This window comes from Leptonychotes weddellii, chromosome 6 (genome assembly GCF_054177405.1).
Source record: "Leptonychotes weddellii isolate Sample4059 chromosome 6, ASM5417740v2, whole genome shotgun sequence".
In the NCBI taxonomy this organism is placed as follows: Eukaryota; Metazoa; Chordata; class Mammalia; order Carnivora; family Phocidae; genus Leptonychotes; species Leptonychotes weddellii.
In genome coordinates, this window is record NC_138374.1 from 82,944,226 (window position 1) to 82,967,526 (window position 23,301).

The 23,301-nt window shown below is 35.8% G+C and overlaps 1 protein-coding gene across 10 annotated transcripts in view; it reads left to right on the forward strand.

Moving 5' to 3' along the window:
- CEP170 (centrosomal protein 170) overlaps positions 1-23,301 on the forward strand; it is a 99,791-nt gene that overhangs the window by 14,225 nt on the left and 62,265 nt on the right. For all 10 annotated transcript variants that reach the window (XM_006740012.3, XM_031035267.2, XM_031035268.2 and 7 more), the window contains exons 3-4: positions 8,563-8,652; positions 15,427-15,505. In XM_006740012.3, the coding sequence (XP_006740075.2) occupies positions 8,563-8,652; positions 15,427-15,505 (169 nt within the window). The remainder of the gene's footprint in view (positions 1-8,562; positions 8,653-15,426; positions 15,506-23,301) is intronic.

The window sequence follows — 23,301 nt, forward strand, 5'->3', positions numbered from 1 at the left end:
AGACTTGATGATATTGTGTTTTCCTTTTAAAGGCTTTACAGAGCTTCAGTGGTTCTGCATTGGTTAGGCCAGTCAGTGTGATAATTAAAATTGTTAGAAGTTCAAATAGCTAATATCTGATTGCTTTTTAATGAGTAAATAAAAGATCTTTAAAAATTTGGTTGATCTAAGTCTGCATTTATGACTTAAAACCCTCCATTTTTTAATGTACAGGAAACCGGTTGTTAGGTTTTAGAATCTCTGCCTCTGAATAATTTTAAGTAGTTTCTTACCTGTAAAGATTTCAACCACAAATAGATTTGCTGGTCTTTGGTGATAATATGGCTTAAACCCAAAGCAAAAGGGAAATAAATGATCCATAAGGTTATATGACCTGTTTGATTACAATTAAGATTTTTTTGTTATTTCATCCCATTCCAAAAAAGGTAGTCTAAAGAATGTGATCATCAAGAAGAAAATGTGCCTGGATATTAAAGAGTAGATGATTAAATAAAGGATTCTGAAATTAGTTCTCGCACTTAGCCTGGAAGCTTCCAGCAAAGTATTTAGACTTGCTATGCCTGTTTGTCTTGCTGTAGAAAGATGACTGTGCTATGTTTCATAAGACATACTGTGCAAAATAAATCTTAGCCATAGATGAAAGCTACGAAGTATAATTATTAGGTGGAAATTACATTTTGTCTGGAGTAACACACATTAATATTACTATTAAAAGTACCTTGTATTTAAATAGTACTTTCTATTTCTCAGTGTTCACTTATGTCATTTTAGTTGTTCCTCTCAACAGTTTCCTGAAAGATACAGTCATCCCTATTTTACAGATGGTAAATTAAGATTCAGAAAGACTTAGTCACAGGGCCAGTATCACGTGACCATTAAGTCATGGAAGCTGGTAGTAGAGTCTTGGTAATATTGGCTCAAAATCAAATGACCTTTCTCTTCTACCACTAAGCCGCTACTGCATGTATGTAACCTAAAACTGGTTTACTAACTTACTTCTGCAAGTAAACATGTTCAAACTTCTGTTGCAATATATGGGATACTTCTAAATACAAATGGAGTTGCATTTTGAGAAGTTCACTATCTAAATTCTAATTTTATCTTCATAAAAATTTTAATTGCACCAAATAATTGAATTTTGCTCTGTTTTGAGAAACACCATCATACTAACTGAAACATGTTTTTTTTCCCCTGATGCATAATAGAAATTATAACAAAATTATATTTGACTTATTATTTTAATATTTTAACTTTCATATGGTGTAAGAACAGTCCCCAGGAGGATAATGGAATATGTTTTAAAGATCATAGGTAACTTATTTTCATCTGTCTTTTGGGGACCCATAGCAAAGAATAAGTCACTGTGTATTACTCTGATTGTAAAAATGCAATTGAGCTTTTAAAGAGTCAGCCACAGGGTCTTTAAAAAAGATTTTAAAACAGTGATGACACACAGTGACAATCTTTCTTTTTCTCTTCAGGTTTTTTTAGCCTATGTGTCCATGTATGTCTGTGTTTTAGTAGGAAAAAGAAGTAATATAAGAAGTAATAATAATGTTAAAAAGTAGCCATTTCATACCCAAAGCATATGTGACACATAGCAGGTAGTCATTTGTACCATTCATGTGTTAGCTTTTCGTTAAAATTAGCTTTTCATTGTGCCTGGCCTAGAATTGTTTTTTTATGTTTTGACTTACTTGATATCAGGCTTTTCGTTGTTTCTTTGTTTTTTTGTGTGTGTTTTTTTTTGTTTTGTAGAAAAGGAAGTATTTCTTTTTTAATTTTTTTTATTATGTTAATCACCATACATTACATCATTAGTTTTTGATGTAGTGTTCCATGACTCATTGTTTGCATATAACACCCAGTGCTCCATTCAGTACGTGCCCTCTTTAATACCCATCACCAGGCTAACCCATCCCCCACCCCCCTCCCCTCTAGAACCCTCAGTTTGTTTCTCAGAGTCCATAGTCTCATGGTTTGGTGGGGGGGGAAGAAAAGGAAGTATTTCTTAAATATAGCAGTATTATTGCTTCATTTTAATACTCTTATTTTCCAGAATTTTCTGGTTTTATAATTATCTTTTCTGAGGTCCAAAATTTTTTTGTTTTGTTTTGGTTCTATTGTTTTAAGCCACTCAGTTTGTAGTTCTCTTAAAATTTGGTCTGAACTTTGTAAGTTCAGTACTTTTGATATTTTATTCTCTAAGACAATTTTTCTGTCTTCATCCTTCATGAAATGAGATGGGCTAAATAACATGTATTTTCTTTCCAACAAACCTTTGCTAAGCATCTACAATGCACTAGGCCCCATGCTGGCTACCGAGGGATCAATGCATATACGTAGGGTCTCCCTGTCCGTGAGGGCTTATTGTCTAGTAAAAGGAGATACACATGTTAACCAGTCTAGATACTATGGCACAGAACAGTGATACGTCTGATGTGGGGTGCACAACAGACAGATTGATCAGTCCTACCTGCAAGGAAATGTAGAGATAAGAAGTCTGGGAAGACTTCATGGAGGAGATGGCTTGAGCTGAATAATCTTAAAAGATGAATAAATGGTTTCTGGAAGGTTTCGAGTGTGATTGAGTGCATGGCATTCAGTGTGTATTTAGGTAATTAAAATAATCCCTTGTAATTTATATATAGGACATGAAGGCAAACATTTTGAGAGATAAAGACTTGGAAGTTAGAAGAGACCAGATCTTAGAGGGCCTTGTGTGCTAGATGAAAGACTATATGTTATACCTTAGCCAGTAAGTACACTGAGGAGTTTTTACACAGGGGAATATTGCCTTTTTAAATGCTTCCCATGCCTAATGTCATTTAATCCTCACAAACCAACCTCTGAGATACGTACAGTCTTTTTTATAGATGATTAAACAAAGATTAGTCATTTTACCAAGGCCACACAGTTGCCAGATGTCTCGACTAGTTCTTTTGGACTCCAGCACTTGCACTTTAAACTGTTAATCTATATTGCTGCTCAGAAGTTGGAGCTCAGAATTGGTATAAGCAGGTGATAATTGTCTAGAAAGTGAGGTAATGTTCTAAAGAAAAAGAACCCTTTGAAATGAAGAAAGGAAGAGTATGAGAGAGATTGAAGAGTTAGGATATGCTTTCTAGTTATATAATGAGGGATGGAGAGAAAAAGAGCCTCGGACCTAGCGTTTTTGGCGTAGAAATGAATAAAATAGTTTCAGGAGGTGTACTTTTCAGGAATAAGGTAGTGAGTTTTAGGTTCTGAAGGGACGTCTAGATTGAGATATTTAGTAGAAAGCAGGAAATAAATATGTAAAGCTGAGCAAAGTAGTCTGAGCAGAAGGTAGAGGTTTGGGAGTCATGAACATGGATGGGGAAGCCAGGGGAAGCTGGATTATAGAGAAGGAAAGAAAGTCAGGACAATAGGGAATGGTTGCTTGGGAGAAAAGGAAGGGGTCAGAGTATGAGATGACCTGTTGCAGTCAGGGCACTGAGGTTGCATACTAGTAAATTATTATAAATAAGTGAGAGAACTGGAAGAATAGGAGAATGTAGTCATAGAGAAAAATACTACAGTTTAGATTCCAGGTGTAGAATCTGTTTCACATAAGATCTAGCAGTGGGAGCGGTATGCCAAGATAGAGTATGGAGTTTGGTTATGAAGTTGGGATGGCTAGATTTTTATATGGGTTGTCTACATAGATTTTTTTTTTTTTAAGATTTTATTTATTTATTTGAAAGAATCTGTGAGCGGAGGGAGTGGTAGAGGGAGAGAATCTTCAAGCAGACTGCCTGCTGAGCACAGACCACCACCCCCCCAGTGCAGGGCTCGATCTCAGGACCCTGATATCATGACCAGAGCTGAAACCAACAGTCAGAGCCTCAACCAACTGAGCCACCCAGGCGCCTCTCTACACAGATGTTTAAAATCAATCATGGCGAAGTAGGAATTTGAATGGAAAGGAAGACTGTGAACCATAACTCCAAAACTTCAGTCAGAAAATTAGAATGAGGGCCGCCTGGCTGGTTCAGTTGAGAGAGCATGTGACTTTGATTTTGGGGCATGAGTTCAAGGCCCATGTTGGAGGTAGAGTTTACTCAAAAAAAAAAAAAAAGTTAAAATGACCACAGATGATTGCAGCAATCTAGGAGGGGTGTGTGTGTAAAGAAATATATAGTGTGTATATATATTTATTTATACTTGTATTATGTATAGGTGGATAACAAGAACTTCAAAAAAGTAAAGGGCTTTTCGTTGAAGGGGGAAAGTAATGGTCCAAAAGCCATAATAATAAACCGTATGAATTCATTCTGTATCTCTGAACTCAACAGAATGTCAGATTTAAGAGGATGGCATCCACTTTAAAGGAATGCAGTGGAAATAGTGTTCTCAGGGTGAAAGCCAGATTTCAGTTAAAGGAAGGAAGTAGGAGGTAACCATCTGTGAGAGCTTGAGAATGAAGAGGAGTTTCGAGTAAGGTGGATTCTCGAGAATGCAATGCAAAGCCTTAGGAAGAGTCTTTCTAGAAAGTAAAAATCACGAGGAAGGAGGCACACTCTTCTGGGTATTTTCTGTAAGAAGACAGTGACTAGAGAGTCTTACATTTTTTTTTTTAATTGAGATATAATTGACTTACAACATTATATTAATTTCAAGTGGACAAGAATGACTATTTGTATATATTGAGAAGTTATCACCAAAATAAGTGTAGTTAATATCTGTTCCCATACAAAGCTGCAGAAAATTTTTTCTTGTGATGAGGAAGGACTTTAGGAGTTTTGCATTCTTACTGGACGTTTAAAGTGACAAGAATAAGAGAACTGGTAAAAAATGACAATCTTCATAGTTTACACCTGATCAGCTAAGGTTTTCCCGTTAGAACCAGAAACTTGATGAAGTTAGCAGTCTTTGTCAGATTATTAGATTTGCATTGAAATGTCCAAATGGATTGTGAAAATTAAGTTGTAATACACCTTCTCCTGGCTAGTTTAATCTAGAGGAAATGTGAATTTGATTATTTGGAAATGAAAATGGATTAATCAATGCTTATATGGTTAGATGTAAGTAGCGAATCTTCCTTATTCCTTCAGTTTTTCTTGACCACTCTCTAGATGTAGTATGCTCTATAATCTTGGTTTTCTGCTGAATTTCTTTGATGGGTGCTAAAACATCCTGCTGCCTTGAAAACAGCAGATAACTAAACACAGGTATTTTTACTTGCTTTCTTTCATTGGCTGTTAGAGTTACTCAAATGGGAATGACTTGTTCTGTGAGTTTTAAACTGATGATAGCTCTTGCCCTGAGTTCATAAGCCTGATCTTCTCAAAAGTTATTTCCCTCTTTATTTCATAACAAACAGGGGTGCCCGGGTAGCTTAATTAGTTAAACCTGAGATCAAGCCGCACTTTGGGCTCCATGCTCACCCTGGAGTCTGAAGATTCTTTCTGTCCTTCGCCCTGCTCACGCATGTGCACACACTCTCTCTCTCAAATAAATAAATCTTCAACAAACAAGATGCTTTTTCTGACCCCACGTAACATCTTCACTCCTTCACTCCCCAGTCCCCAGAGTTGGAATGGCGTCTCAACTCAGTGGACTCTCGTCTTCTGCTGTCTTAGGTTTGCTGTACATTCTATGGGAGGCGTTCTTGTACTTAGCTACCGCCATACACAATTTGAGGGCAAGGTGTATATCAGGTTCAGGATTTTCCGGGTTCTAGCAAGTTGTTAATTTAGTTAGGTGGCCTCCTAATTGTTTCCTCCTTAAACCATTTTTTTCTCCATCTCTGATGCGTGTTGACCATTCCCTCAAAAGCTGCGGTTCCCTGGTTCCAGAAGCAGCCGCTTGGCTTATTTTCCAAAGCTAACAGTAACTTTCTTTCCTGTGTGATTTTTCTTCTCTCAGCTCTCACTTAGATTTTTCCCCTTGGATTTCAGTTCTCCGTTCTAAGGACTTGAGCTCTTTCTCTGTTTCCTTTGTCACAGAGAGATTATTTATGATGATTCTTTCAAGTTTATTAAGAGCCTACATACACCTGCAGTCTCACTTGTCTCACAGCATGCAGAGATTTTTATCCCATAGACTAATTCAACTTGATAAATCCACAATAAGGAGGAATTATTTTCCTAATGGAGCTACATGTGTTTTTTGTCACCAGAATAAGTGAATTTCGTACTTCATTAGTTTAAACAGAGCAATAATTTAAAACACGACAGCATGAAGTTTAAGTAACTTTTAGATTGAATGCAGATGTTTTGTAGTGGTTACCATTGTAATTGGTTTCTCAGGTGAGCCGTAGAGAAGTGGCAGTAATCCTACAACACAGAAAGGTGCTCTTAAGTCTGTCCTAGGGAAATTGAGGTTTCAGAGAAAACCAAACCAAAAAGCAACTTTTAAAACTTTGAAGAAGAACAAAAGCATATGTATGATGAATGTGTAGGTTTTGTTGGAAGATTATTTGAAGTCACATACTGTTTCTTCCTAATGTTAGAAAGACCAAAACTTTTTCAGTATATTGGAATTGAAGCTAACTGAGGAAGGAACTTTTCATTTCAGTGATATTTATTTGGAAAGAATAATTTCAACTAAGATTTACATCCGTAATGTTGTTTACTAGTTGCTGACCTCGTTTTGTCAGTGGGGTTAGGAGTCAGGCCATGTTCACTGATGGCTGTAGCTGAAAGTATCAGAGGTTAACATTTCCTCTAGTGTCCTTGTTTTCATCTCTCCAATGGTTTTTGAGTTTCCTTAGAGACCCTTTATTAAATAATCTGAATTTAGCAGTTTTGCCCATTGTAATCTCCCCTGTGGGTGTGAGGTAAGATTGGGAAGGAGAGGAGGCATTCTATAATGCTTTGATTAGTTCTCAGTCTTTCTGTGGGGTCATGACCTTCACAAGTGCATCTCAGTTCTTTTTTGTCCCCCTCTTTAGATGAGACAGGAAGGCTAGAGGACTCTGGAGTTCGGTATTTCCATTCTTGCATGTCAGCTAGGCTCTGGTAAAACCCACATTGGTAGAGCGCTGGTAAAAGAGTCTTCCTTGAGGATAGGCCATTGGTGACAGCAGAATGCTCTCGGTCTATTTCAGAATGGTTACTTTTCACCCTCAGGCTAAGGGGACACAAGACTTTCTCCAGTCTTCACCCTGACATCCTTGTGGGGCTTCTGGAGGTAAAACTCAAAACTCATCAAAGAGTGGTGTCCCCCAAGGCTGTGCACCCGAGCTTTTATCTTGCAAGCTAGTTGGCATTCGTGTTTCAGTTACTCACCTCACCCTTGAGTTTTCCTGCCTTGCTGGCTGCAGCCATGGTTTCTGTTTTCAGGAAGCTGTGATTCTCTGTATTCACCTCTCCAGTTTTCAGGGTGTAAATTGACCTTATGACCTCAGTTCTCTGATAAAACAAAGACTAGTTTTAATTTTCCATTTGCGCATCTTTTTTCTTGTTGTAAGGATGGGACTGATAACTTGCAAGCTTTTTACATGTTGGATTGGAAACTGGAAGTCATCTCTCTTCCCATTTGGGATACTTTCTTTGCTTTTCATTTACCCAGGTTCCCGAAGTAGACCTCAGTGTTACTGAGTTCAGATTCAGTGTGGTTCTCAGACTGTTTCTTCTTGTCACTATATGGATATTTTTTTTCAATAAAAGTTTCCACAGGCTTTTATATAGTTCATCTCTGAGGTGCTTCTACCTACAGACAACTCTCTAAGCTCCGGAGCAGTGTGCATACGTGTGTGCGTGCTGTGTACTTTAAGAGAGACTGAAAAATGATTTTCAATAATCACTTTGCTATCTTAATTCCTTTTTTTGACTTTCTCTTTCCCTCTTAGAGCTCCCCCATGAATTCTAGTTTTAAAACCCATGTTTTGTTTGTTTGTTTTTAAAGATTTTATTTATTTGGCAGGGAGCAATACAGCAAGAGTGGGAACACAAGGAGGGGTAGTGGGAGAAGGAGAAGCAGGCTTCCCTGCTGAGCAGGGAGCCCGATGCGGGGCTCGATCCCAGGACCCTGGGATCATGACCTGAGCCAATGGCAGATGCTTGAGCCACCCAGGCACCCCTAAAAACCCATGTTTTAAGTGAGGATAATTTTGTTCAAGAATGTATCACATCGTGTTCCTTTTCTCTAAATCTTTGGACTCTTTATATAATTGACACTGTAATTTTCAATAAAGAAAATCCTATAGGATAGTTTTTTTTTTTACAATAGGATACATAAAACATTACGAGATTATAATTCACATGACTTCCATGTAACAGTTTCGAATTATAAAAATAATTGTCATTTGGTGCATTCAACAAAGTCACCTGATTTAAATTCTTTCAAAAGTAGAATGTGTGAATTTAGTAGAAAAGAATGTCTTCAAATTTTGGCTGCTTTCTTCTTTGGGGAGTGATGCCAAATTTGTGTTGCATAGTAACACAGTTTAAATCCCATTTAATCCACTTTCACTTTGATATTTCTCTGTATTTATCTACTGTCCTATTAATATAAAGTATCTAGCCAAAAATCTTTGTGTTTGTTATTTATCCTAGTATTTTCTTGTATTTCCTAACTTAGAAAAATTCCTTTCAGTCTCGTAGTGTGGATAAGCAACATGCTGTAATCAATTATGACGCCTCTACGGATGAACATTTGGTGAAAGATTTGGGCAGCCTAAATGGGGTAAGTTAAGATTTTATTTTTTGTTTTACTTATTTTTTTTAATATTGTAAGAGGACAAATCAGGTGACATTTCCTGTTTGTGTTCTCTTCCTTTTCTTTAGTTTGCATCTTACTCTTAAAGGCTTACCTAGGTACATAGCACTTTGGGGACCATACGGAAGAATATGAAAACTAACCCATGTTCTCAAGAAACTGTATAGGCAGTAAATACAGAAATTCAGAAGGTTGTTGGTTGTTATTATCCATAATGGTTGAAAAAGACTTCTTTAAGGAGATGAGATGGAAGTTGACCTCACTGGATAGCTTGAAAGGTGCATTGTGGGAAAATAGTGGAAAGGCATGGCAGCTGGTATGAAAAAAAGCACTCTTGGGAGACAGAGAAGTATAGGGTAACTTAGAAAAAAAAGATGAAAACATGGTTTGGTGCCATATGGTGGAGAACTTTCTATACTAGAGTAAAAAAGACGTGAAACACATCCGTTTACCTTAAAAATATGGCATGTGATTTAAACACCAGGAATCATTATTGCTTTTTTGTATTCCTACTTCGAAGATAAGTTTGTGTTACTACAGTGAGATTTTTCCTAATTCTTCATTTGATCTTTCCACATTGTCAGAATATAAGGAGCCACAGAATAAGAGAATGCTAAAGTACTGAATAATTTCTTATTTCATCTCAATTTTCTTATGGCCCTGCTAACATAAGCAAATGCAACATTTTTCCATAGCTGTGCTGTTGAAATTGTTAAAGTGAATTTAACAGAAACTAAATGTATCCCAACTGCTTCTAAGTGGTATTGCTTTTCAAAATATACATTAAACATTATATGGAAAAACATGCAGAAATTTGGCAATTACTGTGAAACATTTTTTTCTCGTTCTGAATTGGTCTGCTACTGAAAGACTGATATTTAATCTTTGAGATACTTTGTTTTTCTGTTAGTTTTTTTTCAAACCTTTGTCTGTTTCTCATGGCACACAGAATTAAGTCTTCAGATTTGAACTGAAATGGCTCAAATTTGGCATCACCCACTTTTCCAGATTCCTGCTCCATTACACTTTCCCTTGCCATACCACCAAAATTATAGTTCTCCTGCTATTTGTCTCCTTTTCAAAATAATTTGTTAGATTTTCTTCAGCCTAGTAGTTCTCTCTTCTGCCTGGTCATTTACACAAGTTGTACTTAAACCCAGATTCCACTTCTTCCTGAAAGGAAGGAACAAAGGAGAGGCATTTAGGAATATTAACTTGCTGATGTTATTAACCTGTTGAGCGAATTTAAAGCAGAAAGGGAGGCGGACTGGGTAGAAACCGTTTTAACATGAGACAGGTAAGTACACTATTTTGAGTCCCAGCTCCTATTTGAAGAATTACTTTCTTGCTTCTCCACACCTGTAAACCTTGGTTTTACTCTCGTTTTGGGATGTTTTATCAGCCTTGTATTATATCTACTTTTACTTACCTGTCACTGTGCTGGATCATGAGCTCCAGAACGGTTCATGAGCCTTTGCTTAGAGCTCTGCATGGTGCATGAACATAGTAAATCTTTTTTGAATGGAATTTAATTTTATTTTCTATATGTAGGAATTTATAGAGAAAAATTTTAATCTACTTTCATATGTGGACTATTTTAACTAAAATGTTACATTCTGGTTTTAAGCCTAGAAATTTTCGTCTCCACCACAATGTGGTTCGTAGGTGTCTTTACGTTATTATCTTGGAAAATAATAAGTAAGAATTACATCACAGTGTTTTATTCTTTTAAAAGACTGTGATCAAATATGAAAATTATTTGGTGTTATAAAAAAGATCAGGTGAAATACTAACTTAAAAGTTTCCCTGGGTTGACCTTTCTCTTAATTTGATTATACACAATAGTTCTGTGAAAGATAATAATCCTGGAGAGCAGCATTTGCATTTTGAACTCGAAATCAGGACCTGGATTTGAATTTCAGTCGTAATTTACCAGTGGTAAATCCAGGGAAAATCACGTACTCTCTCTGCAATTTAGTTTCCTGGTACATCTGCCTTTTAGTTCCCAGAGTTGTGGGAAAATGTAATGAGTTTGTGAGTATGAAGACTCTCTGAAAAATTCAGTTACCTTGCTTTTAGCTTCAGAATAATGAAATGATAGTCCCTGCTCTGTAGGGTTGTTCCTGGAATGGCATGTGACAGTACATGTACGCATGTACCCGGCATGGAACTGGAGAGCACCACATGAATGACAGCTAGCTGTGCTGTTACCCACATGACAGCCTGGGACATATGCCAGAACAAAACTGTGAACTCCCACCTGTGAGGTGCTTTATCCTGGAGTAGATGATTACTCACAGCCTGTTTACTCTTAAAATTCATATAATTCTAGAAATTTGAGCATCAGGTTAAAAGTAGTAATTTTAGAAGTAAGGGGACACAATATGGTGATTATGAGCCCAGATTGAATTCTTACCAGTGATGTAACTGTAGACAGGCATTTAATTTTTCTGTTCCTCAATATTTTTAAATGTTCACAGCAAAACAGTACTCCTCTCAGGTTGTTGTGAAGCTATAATGAGTTCGTAATTGTAAATGATTAGAATAGCACCTCGTTAGCCTTCAGTAAGTGGTAGTTATGGTGGCTGTGGTGTTATGGTAAGAAGAGCAGTTAAAACAAGTTTAGTATCCTGTGGCCTACATACCTTTCAGTGAATCCACTGCTATATATTTTTAAAAGCACTTACCAGCTAAACCCAACTTATAAATAACTCTAGCTCTGACCACTTCTGCTCCCTTTCATCCTACCCTAAAATACACTCCCAAGGGACCTAGATCTATACTTGATGTTACTGCTACCAGGAATGAGATTGCTCTGCCTGAGGAAGCTGGAATGGGTTTTGTAGTTGATGTTATCGTGGCCCATTTCCCTGCAAGCCCCTTGAAGCTTCTCTTTCTATGAAAACCCTTGTTTGCCTTCACTTCTTCCTGCCTCCTTCCTCCCCTGGAGCACTTGCCCCTCTGAGAACCACTGTGGCCTGTGCCGTACCACTCCCATCCCATTCCGTGTCTGGCTTCTGTCACTAGGCTGTCCCTAAGCTCACTGTGTTCCAGCTTCTGCTGTATCCCCTTTTCACACTGGCGTTTCTGTCAGCATCAGACCAGGGTGGCATAGAGTGGAGAAGCTATAAAAAAGAGGTGACTTTTGTCACTGGCAATGTGATTGAGGGGGTTGCGCCCCTGGCCACTCTGTTCAGATTTCCCAGAGCATTAATATAATACAGAGTGGTTATATGGTGTTTTATACAGTATAATTATGCAGTTTAGTTGTATGTAAATTAAAGAGATGTTTATCTAGTTTGTTTTGCTTCTGTAAATTAGTAGTTTGGAAGAGGGAGTTTGAATAGCTAGCCTGGCTTGGGCACCCAGGCTTCGTTGAGATGGAGAGAACATGGGATTTGCAGTTGAGAGACACTTGAATTTGAATCCCAGGTATTCTACTTCTGAACTCTGAGATCTTGTTTGTTACTTCACTCTCCGTGCCTCGTTGTCCTTACCTATTCTACCTGCAAGGCAGAGGTGTGATCAAATGATGTTGACATAAGAAACAAAACCTGCTTTCCCCATGTTTAACTTATTAAAATGTTTCATAATTGATTTATTTAAATGAATTTTTTTTTTTGCCTGTTGCTCTTTGAAATTTTCTCTCTTCCTTATATAATCTTAGCCCTTCAGGAGACTTTTTCTCTTCAGATATTTTCACTTGCATTTTTGTTTGCTGAAACTTTCTGTCTGGCTCATATTTCCTAAGCCTTTTTAGACCTCAGGGAATATTTCTGCTATAAATGCCAGCATGTTAAAATTATGTTTCTTGATTTTTACAAGTACCTCCCTAATATATATATCAAACACACAGTAGGTGCTTAATTAAGAGATTTGAGCAGTCTTAAGCTTTACATGGATCTGATTGGTCATCTTAGGCCTTTTGAGTAAAAATAGTATTTTTGGTTATTTTTAAGTAAAATTGGCTTAGAGCTATGGTGGCAGTCCTCAACACAGTGGACATAATTGCTTGTCTGCTGCATACCAAACATCAGTGAATTAATGTTTCCTTTTATTCTTCTCTTTGCTTTTCCATCATTTTCCTCAGCTCTTCTGTTTTGTAACTATACTTAGAAGATTTAGGTAAACTCAAGGTGTAACTTTTAAAACATTCTAAAATGTTCATTTTGGAAATGAATATGAAATTAGTTTACAAATGCCTGAAGCCTTTGAATTTTCTTTGTATTAACATTTCAGCCTTTCTGTGAGGGATGTTGAAAGCTTGTTTTACGATTACTCATAAATCATACTAAGGTATGATCCTGCTTTAGCAGTATCCCACTGTCTCCTTATACTTTACTTGGAATTATGATCATAACTTCTGACTTTTTTCTGTAGACTTAAAACTGATACTCCATGACATATTACACGGTGCCAGTTATGCATAGGAATTAGAGTATATGACCACAATAACATAATTTCCTTATATATTTTACGATATGTCATTCAGGACCCTTGTAAAATTCCTCACCATGGAGGAAGCTTTCCCAAATAGGGTATCATGGCTGTCTCAAATCCAATATTATAGAAGATTTAAAAAATGGAATTCAAAAGGAAAAAATAACTTTTAAAGTTTCAGCTAATCAGAGGAAAACGTGGATATTTATATAATATCTTCATTCTGGGCAATTAATATAACAGTGTTCTGTGAATCTAGCAAATTCCAAGTCTTTAACTTCTAATGTGCCAGGAAAAATAATCCATCACCATTTACCATCTGTGTCTAGTCGAATCTGTAAGTCTTTTTACAAATAATTTGCAGAAGTAAGGATAAAAGGACAATGAAAAACAATTGCAATTTTAATAAATTAATTCTGACAAACTCAAATTTTTATTTCATATTTTCCTGGTTTTGAAAGGTACATAATATACAAAATGGGTATTGTTCATCAGTTGTCCAGGGATACCTGGGATATATATCCATTTTATAAGTGTTGGTTTCAGATTTCAAGTACATTTCTAGCTACACTAGCTTATTATTTCTAGTTCTTCTTGCATTGTATTATCAGAATGCATTATTTTATTTTTAAGACTTTGACAGCTTAAAATTTTATTAAGATAGCTATCTTCCATAATTTCAAAACATTTCTTAGTTTTAGATTTATTAACGGAAGATTAGTAATTTTATTTCTTTATACATCATCTTTCTTTCTAGTTAGCTTTGTATAGATACCTGCCTTGGGCATTTGTCCACTTAGAAACTAAATCAAATAAGTGTTGGAAAATAAACATCAAAAAACCAAAGAATGTTGTGAAAATTTAAAATACAGAATTGTTCAGTTTCTTACTGAGAAATACGCATGATTCTTCTTACTGAAAGGATGAAAAATACCCTATTTCCTTTTTGTCCTTGAAAACAGCCTTCTCTTACCACTTTTTGTATTAGAGAAAATTCATCTAGGATTATCTTTATATGAAGACTCGTGGTCTGATATTTTGCTACATTATTATCAGTTTTATCGCTGTTACTGTAGCCTAGAGCTCTGCCGCCTCTTTGTGTTCATCTTATAATTGTGAAATTTCTTCCTGTGTCTTTTCTTCACTTTGCTTTTGTGGATGGTAAGCGAGAAATTCTGAATCCTCAGTGGTGCTCTTAAATAGCTTGTAAAAGAGAAGGACAAAGATAGTGTCTCCAGATGTATGTCACGTCTTCTTGGAGAGATGGTGCAGGGTTGTGGGCAACGTCTTCTTGGAGAGATGGTGTAGAAAGTGAAGGTCGCAGCAGCAGTGATGGTTTACTGCATCATCCTTCTAGTCCTGTGCTTCCCACGAAAGCACTCGAAAGTGACCGTCAGAAAAGAAAAAAGAAGATGAAATATTTTGCTGCTTTTTATATTGATTATTTGTTGAAATGTTACTATTTTGGATATATGGGTTGGGTTAAAATGTAGTATTAAAATTAATTTCACCTTTTCTATTTACCTTTTTAATGTGCCTAGTAGAAAACTTAAGGGTATATGTGTAGCTTGCATTTGGGGCTTGCAGTATATTTCTGTTAGATAGCAGTGTTCTAGGCAATTCCACTCTTCTGTTTTCTTATTATTTTGGTCATTTTCGGCACAGTTAGAAATCACTGATGAGTAGTGATAAAATGGTGATGGGTTGATGAAATAGCAGAGTGTTTCAAGAAACAGGAAAAATAAGGTCAGTAAAATCCCGTAATATATCTTAGAGTCCTAAAAAGGTCTAAAGGACTCATCCGGCAATTGTAAAATAGAAAATATGAGTTTTATTCCATTTTTTTTTAAAGTAAATTTTCTTTTTGTTTTTTGGAAGAACTGTAATAATGAAAGTAATGAAATATCCAGCCTCACAAATAGTTAGAATTGTCCAAAAAAGCTAAAATTGAGTCCAGTGAACCCTGATGATATATTAAGAGTTAAGTATTTCCCTTTACAATTTGCCAGCTTCGTAATTAGGAGCTTTTCTTAGCATCATATTTAGGTGCCTAACTTTGTCTTGGCAGTGCGCGGTGGACTTAGAGGTGCTGCAGCCTGGTTCTTTGTGTGTTATGATATCAGTCAAGGGCTTGGTAGGAAATCATTTATCAGTCTATAAGATGCGTGGCACGTTTTATGATACACAACCCGTGTTAACCATTATATCTAATGTATTTTTAAGTATAAGGTTTGAGTGTTTGTCTGAAATGTAACAATTAATACTCCATATATAACCTAACATCTTTTTCTCTCTTTGTAGACTTTTGTGAATGATGTAAGGATTCCAGAACAGACTTATATCACCTTGAAACTTGAAGATAAGCTGAGATTTGGATATGATATCCTTATATGATTTTGTACATTTATCAGATTGATTCAAAAATCTTTTCTGGTGTAAATTAACATTTCTTGAGATGTAAGAATTTGCAGTGGGGGCATACTAGAAGTCTCTTTGCCCTCCCAAACTAAAATACATGTTTAAAAATTTTATATATATATATATATTTTTTTTTTTTGTCAGTATGCCTGTTCCTAAAAGTAATCCTAGAAAAGCTGATGGACTCAGTTTCCCCCCGCCCCATATATAATTTCAGTAGAGGTTTCCCTGTAGTGGTATTATGTATATAATTTGGGTATGAGAGAATGTAACAAGGAGTGGACAGGGGAGTGTTTAATATTAGCCCAGCCCAGGGATTTTTTTGTTGTTGTTTGGATGATCATGGCACAGATCAACCTCCTGGGAGGAGTGTAAGAATTTATCCCTACCTTTTTTCCCATTCATACTTTTACTCTATTTTATGAATTCTGTCTCTATTGCCTGTTTAATTCAGATTTTCCAGTATCCTGTATCTTCTGAGACCTGTGCTCCCTGGTTAAGTTAATTAAGCAGTTAGCGTGTATTTAAGATTCTTTTGCTTAAAAATAGGATTCTAGGGGCATCTGGCTGGCTTAGTTGGTTAGAGCATGCGATTCTTGATTTTGGAGTTGTGAGTTCGAGCACCAGATTGGGTGTAGAGATTACTTAAAAATGTTTTTAAAAAAAGTAAATAAAAATAGGATTCTAAGAACTGAACAGGCACATAACTTTGTCCTTCTTAGGGTAGGGTAAAGGACCACTAGTGAAGAGAAGGGACAAGTTTGAAGAAGACATTTCTGTTCATACAAGGCAAAAAGCTTTGTAGTAAAGGACTTTTCTTCAATTAAAATACAGATATTCCACATTATACTGAATGTTTTTCTTGTGTTTTCATTTTCTCAGTTACTACATTTATCTGGACTTCAGTATTGAAGAATGTGTTAAACGTATTGGCAACTCAGATGGACTTTATTGCTCTAGCATAGAAAATGTAGTCTCAGCTATCTGGAGTTGATGCTTGGCTGAAATAAATGTACTAACACTTTAAAATTGTTATTAAAGTGTAACTAGGTTTTCTTTAGATTTAACTTAAAATTTTTGAAAACTATTTTTGTAGCACATATATAAACTTTATACTTGTGGAACAAAGAAACATGTGAAAAGTGAAGCCATTAAATATTAATACTTGTAAGTTGTATGTTTTATATCCTTTAAAAAATACAGATCACATAAAATGATTAAGAATTAACATTAAAGCCCACGGGGTGCCTGGGTGGCTCAGTCGGTTGGGCAGCTGCCTTCGGCTTGGGTCATGATCCCGGGGTCCTGGGATTGAGCCCCGCGTCGGGCTCCCTGCTCAGCGGGGGGCCTACTTCTCCCTCTGCCTGTCTCTCTGCCTACTTGTTCTCTCTCTATCTCTCTGTCAAATAAATAAATAAAATCTTTAAAAAAAAAAAGAATTAAAATTAAAGCCTTGATTCATGAGCCATTTTCCACCTGCATAAGAAGTTTCATCAAACAATAAATACAAATATATTTTGAATTTAAGTATGTCCTTAATCCATTTGACTTTAGCTGTTTCAAAACATGAGAAAATAGTAGGAAATCTGAGTTTCAATAAAATTCTATTTACTTTGAATTTTAAATCAAGAAGAAACTACTGAGAAATAACTCCTGCTTTTACAGTTTGTTTAGTGATTTCTTAATAGGGAGCTAGTATTTCCTTTATATATATATATATCTTTCTGAAATTGCTGGGACAAATGTTTTGTTCCAAAGGACTGTTTTAGGGTTTTAAATCAGTGTTGAACCAGAGCTGCTATTCCAAATCCTCAGGGTAGGCTCAGTTAATTATTTTAAAATAGCATCTCATATTGCTTATGATTTTTGAGCACTATACATACATAAATGAACATTGGGCTGTTACAGTGGCAGAAATTTTATTATATAGGATGAAATTCTTAAAACAAATTTTATGTTCTATTTACTTGTTTTATATTTGGCTATACCAGACTGAAGTCTAATTATTGTGCTTTATTCATATTAAAATTAAGCTTAATAGTTAGCCAGTCTACAAACTGCTATACCTTGGAGTGGAAAACTATCCTATTTATTAAAATGTCATAGCAATAAAAAGAACTGAATTTCATCTGTTATTGTTTTCTCTTTGATTTCTGCTCTTATTAATTTCTTTTTTCTAGATAAAAGCTGAAGTTATTCATTTGAGACCTTCTGTTTTTATATAGTCTTTTAGTTCTATAAATTTTCTCCTAAGTACTGCTTTAACATTCAAAATACTTTCTAATTTCTCTTGATTTTTGAGTGTAGGTTATCTGTAAGTTTGTTAAAATAATTTGGAGGTTTTCCAGAGACTTTCTGTAATTGACTTGTCATTTAATTCCATAGAGCCCAGAGGACATATTTTGTATGTCTCAAATCCTTTCAAATTTATTGAGACTTGTCCTGTGGCCCGGAATGTACCTGGTCTATCTATCTTGATAAGTGTTCCATATATTGTTGAAAAGAATGTGCGTTCTGTTGTTTTGGGGTGGAGTGTTCTATTAATGTCCATTATGCCAACTTGGTTCCCATCTTCAATATTTTCCTGCTTGATTGTCTACTTTTTCTATCAGTTATTGAGAGAGAGATGTTAAAATCTCAGGCAATAATTGTGGATTTGTCTATTTCTCCTTGCAGAAGTTTTTGCTTCGTGTAATTTTAAACCTGGTTATTAGGTATATAAACATTTAGGATTAAAATATCTTCTTGATGAATTGGCATCATTTGTTATTATAAAATGACCTGCTTTATTCAAGATAATGTTCTTTGCTCCAAAATATGGTTTGTTTTGACATTGCTACGGTTTTTCCAGCTTTATTTATTTATTTAGATTAGTGTTAGCATGGAACATCTTTTACATTCTTTTACTTTTAAGCTGTTTGTGTCTTTACATTTGAAGTAGGCATCATATAGTTGGCATTACTTTTTTCCTTCAATCTGATCATTTCTGCCTTCATTCGTGAATTTAGATCATTCACGTTTAGTGTGATTATTGATGTAGTTAGGTTTATTATTTTATATTTTTAAGATTTTATTTATTTATTTGAGAGAGAGAGTGTGTGTGAGTGGGGGAGAAGCAGAGCAGGAGGGTGAGGGAGGAGGAAAGAATCTCAAGCAGACTCCCCACTGAGCATGGAGCCTGATGCAGGGCTTGATCTCACGACTGTTGAGATCATCACCTGAGCCAAAACTAACAGTCGGACACTTAACCAACTGAGCCACCTGATGTAGTTAGATTTAATTAAATTTGTCATCTTGATATTTGTGTTCTCTTTGTGCCATCAGTTTTTTGTCTTCTTTTTCCCATAATTTCTTTTGGGTTATTTGAACATTTTATATGACTCCATTTATCTCTTTTGTTGGCTTATTAACTATAACTTTTTTTTTTATTTTAGTGGTTGCTTCAAGATTTATAATTACACCTTTAATTTTAAGTTGTATCTTCAAGTGATGTTATACATTATATGTTATTCACATATAGTATAAGAACCTTATAGTAGTATACTTCCCATTTCTTCTGTCCTGACCTTTGTGCTGATTGTCAACTTTTTATTTTTAGTTATGTTACAAACTGCATACTACATCGTTGTGAGTAAAAGGTCCAATTATCTTTTAGAGATTTAAATAAGAAAAAAACTCCTATCTTTATGCACATCATATTCTTTTATCTTAAACCAATGTAGGTATCATTTCTCATGCTCTTCATTCCTCTTTATAGGTCCATCTTTTCATCTGGTATCATTTTCTTTCTGCTCAGGGCTTCCTTTAATATTTCTTGTAGTATGGTTTTGCTGGTGATGAATTCTTCCCATTTTCATGTGTCTGGAAAAGTATTTCACCTTAGTTATTGAAAGTTATTACTGCTGGGTGTTTATTGTAGGTGGCATTTCTTTTCTTTCAGTGCATTAAAGCTGTTGCTCTACTGTATTCTCACTTGGATTATTTCCCTTTATCCCTGGTTTTGAGCAATTTGATTATGATCTGCCTTGGTGTAATTTTTTTCATGTTTCCCCTGGTTGGGGTTTGTTAAGCTTCTTGGATCTGTGGGTTTATAGTTTCAATCAAATTAGAAAATGTTTCAGCCATTATTTTTCCAGATATTATTTTGCCTTCCTCACTTCCTTCAAGGACTTCAATTAAATATTGTTAGGTTACTTGACATTGTCTCTCAGCTTACTGGTACTCTATTTATTTATTTATTATTTTTTAATCATTGGTTCTGTGTTTCAGTTTAGATTGTTATTATTGCTGTGTCTTTAAGTTTACTGATCTTCTTTTGGGCAGTGTCTAATCTACCACTAATCCATGCAGTATAGCTTTTATCTCTTGAAGTTCAATTTGGATTTTGAATTTGATATCTCCCAAGCTACTACTTAACTTTTTGAACATATAGAATATGGTTATAACTTTTAACACCTTTGTTGACATCTGGGTCAGTTCTGCATCAGTTTTAATTCATTTAATTTGCATGTAGAGTAATTTTTGATTGGATGGTGGACATTTTGAGTTTGTTGAGTATTGCATGCATATTTTTGTATTCCTCTACATATTTTTGAGCTTTGTTCTGGGACACAGGTTCCTTGGAAACCGTTTTATCACTTTGGGTCTTGCTTTTAAGATTTGTTAGGCTTCTAAGTTTAGTCTGAGACTAATATTCCCCACTATGGAGGCAAGACCTTTCTGTATACTATAGGGGTCAGCAAACCCAGTGGCAAATCTGGCCTTCAGCCCATGTTTGTAAATAACGTTTTATTGGAACACAGCCGTACCCACCCACTTACATATTTCTGTGGCTGCTTTTGGACTACCACAGCAGAGTTGAGTAGTTGTAACAGAGATCATATGGTCCCAAAGCCTAAAATATTTACTGTCTGGCACTTTACAGAAGAAATGTGTGACCTCTGCTTTATTCAGTGACTCATGATTCATGATGTTTTCCAGCCTGGCCGTATGTGAGCACTGGGCACTGTTACCTGTAGTACTTTGAGATGGTTCTTGCCCCAGACCTAGGTAGGCGTTTTCTCACATGCATTCCTAATCAGTACTCAGCTGAATGCTTGAGCAAGATCCTCAGAACATGTGGAATTCTCTCTTCTGTGCAGCTTTCTTCTCTTCAGTACTCAGTCCCATGAACTCTAGTCATCTTGGTCTCCCCAGACCTTCACAGGTTGCCTTCACAGCTCAGAGAGCCCTCCTTGCCTGGTGACCTGGAAGCTCTGTTAGGGCAATGGTCTGGGGACAGGGATTAGACTCACCTCAGTTTGTTTCTCTTCATCAGGAGTCACTGTCTTTTGTTCTCTGATGTTGATTGTCTTGAAAACCATTGTTTTATATATTTTGTCCATTTTTTTGTTGCTTCAGATGGGAGAATAACTCTGGTTCCTTTTTTCCGTCTTGGCCAGAAGCAGGAGTCTGAGAAGTTGATTTTGGCCATTCTGGATATACAGATGGAATCCAGGGGAGGAGGTATAGGCTAGAGACAAAAATTGGGGAATTTCCATTGTCTAAATAATATTTAATTCCTTAAGACTAAATGATATCACTCATAGGAGTGAATACAGATTGATAAGAGAGAGATCCAAGGACTGAAACCTGGTACATTCCACTATGAAGAGGCGGGAGAGATAAGGAACGAGTTGAAAAAAGATTAAGATCGAATTGCTGGTGAACTAAGAGGAAAATCAGAATATGGTGTGGTTTCCATGTTGAGTGGACAATGATTAAACATTACTTAAATACATAAATCTCAAAATCCTTACCATCCCAGTCATATGAGTCAGTATAAGAATCTAGTACCTTGATTTTTTTTAATGAGGCTCTTTTTCCCAAAGAAGTTGTCTATTCCTATAAAAATGGCCCACAAAATGATTGGATTAATCATATTAGAAGCAAGGCAAAAATCATTGTCATAACTTTCAAGATTATGATTTATCTGTACTTGGAACATTACATGTGGCGTTCTGTGCTTGGGTCCAGATCATGGCTGCTAAAATGATCAAGAGGGGGATAAACATAACTAAAAATCAAGCATTCTTCATTTAGAGGAGTTAAGATTCTTCCTAATTAATGTGATTGATATCCACAACAAAACATGAACACACTTTCTAGATTTCAAAAATGGTGGACATTTCTCAAAGCTTTTTGAAAGAACCAAATTTAAGAAATGGAGATGAGCAATTAAATAAGGAGTAATGTCATAGAAGAAAAGTTAAAAGCAGTTGTTTAAAAACTGTGTTCTTATAAAACAAGGTTTTTTAAAAGTTAGCCAGGATATTCATCTACCAGAATAAAATGATACATCTTTCTGAAGGTGTAGACAAACGTAAGCTAGTACAAAATTGCTTAGAGAAATAAAATTTTCCCTTTGGAAGGTTTTCTGTCATGAACTTTTTTTTAAAACTTTGGCATCTCCTAGGACCTGCCTTGTTAATACAGTGTGCAATCTATTTTAGCTTAATTGTGTATTTCAGTATTGAATATAGTAAAATTTCCCATATTTCTAAGGAGAAGATCCAAAAAGATAAGTTTTTGGCCAACTTTAAGGAGAATTTTTAAGGGTAGTCTTAATATATATTTTAAATCACACAGATAAAATACCCAAAGTTAGAAAAAGAATGCTTTTTTTCATTCTTCCACTATATAAAATAATAGTATTCAAGTATTCTCATATATTGTGACATCCAATGTCTTCAGCACCATGAGAGAGAGTCACATTCTTTTTAGTATATAGTTTTTCAGAGAATATTGTATTAATGCCCATTCAGTTGTTTGAGACTACAGCACTTCTTGAAACCTTAAAACACTGGAAATCTTGTCCCAAGCAGCAAAAGCTCATATGTAATATTGGATTTCTTCTGTAAGTGCTTGGTATCTCCCCAATGAAACAACTTAGTGACTTAATTTTTAAAATGATTTTTGAAAGATGTGTTCACAGTGATACCTGACACCTGGTGTTTTTAAGGCCCTAGGAGTAACTAAAACTTTAAAATTTTGCTCTCCTTTTAGTTAGCTTTAATTATCATTTAGATGAAGGAGAGGGTCTTAGCATTACTAGTATGTAGATGAGTTTCTTTGACCCCACTTTTAGATAAACATTTCTTGAATAAGTTGAGCATGGGGATGATTTAGAATAACAATCACACAGCCTTATGTAAAGAAATAGGGCAATAATGTACAAATGTGAATTTTTTTAAGATTTTATTTATTTCAAGAGAGAGACCATGCAAGCAGGGGAAGGGGCAGAGGGAGACAGAGAATCCTAAGCAGGCTCTATGATCAGCATAGAGCCCAAAGCAGGACTCAATCCCATGACCCTGAGATCATGACCTGAGCTGAAGTCAAGAGTCGGATGCAACCAACTGAGCCACCCAGGCACCCCACAAATACGATTTTTAATGAGCAAGAATTTAAACTGTAACTTTTCTATTCAGATAGAATCAACATGACTGTAGTTTATACTATATTGTATATTTTTAACTTACTGACAACATGAGTAATTGTATCTTAGATTGTCATTTTTTAAAATTAGCAACTTAAGGGCGCCTGGGTGGCTTAGTTGTTAAGCGTCTGCCTGCGGCTCAGGTCATGATCCCAGGGTCCTGGGATCGAGTCCCGCATCGGGCTCCCTGCTCTGCGGGAGACCTGCTTCTCCCTCTCTCACTCCCCCTGCTTGTGTTCCTGCTCTCGCTATGTCTCTCTCTGTCAAATAAATAAATAAAA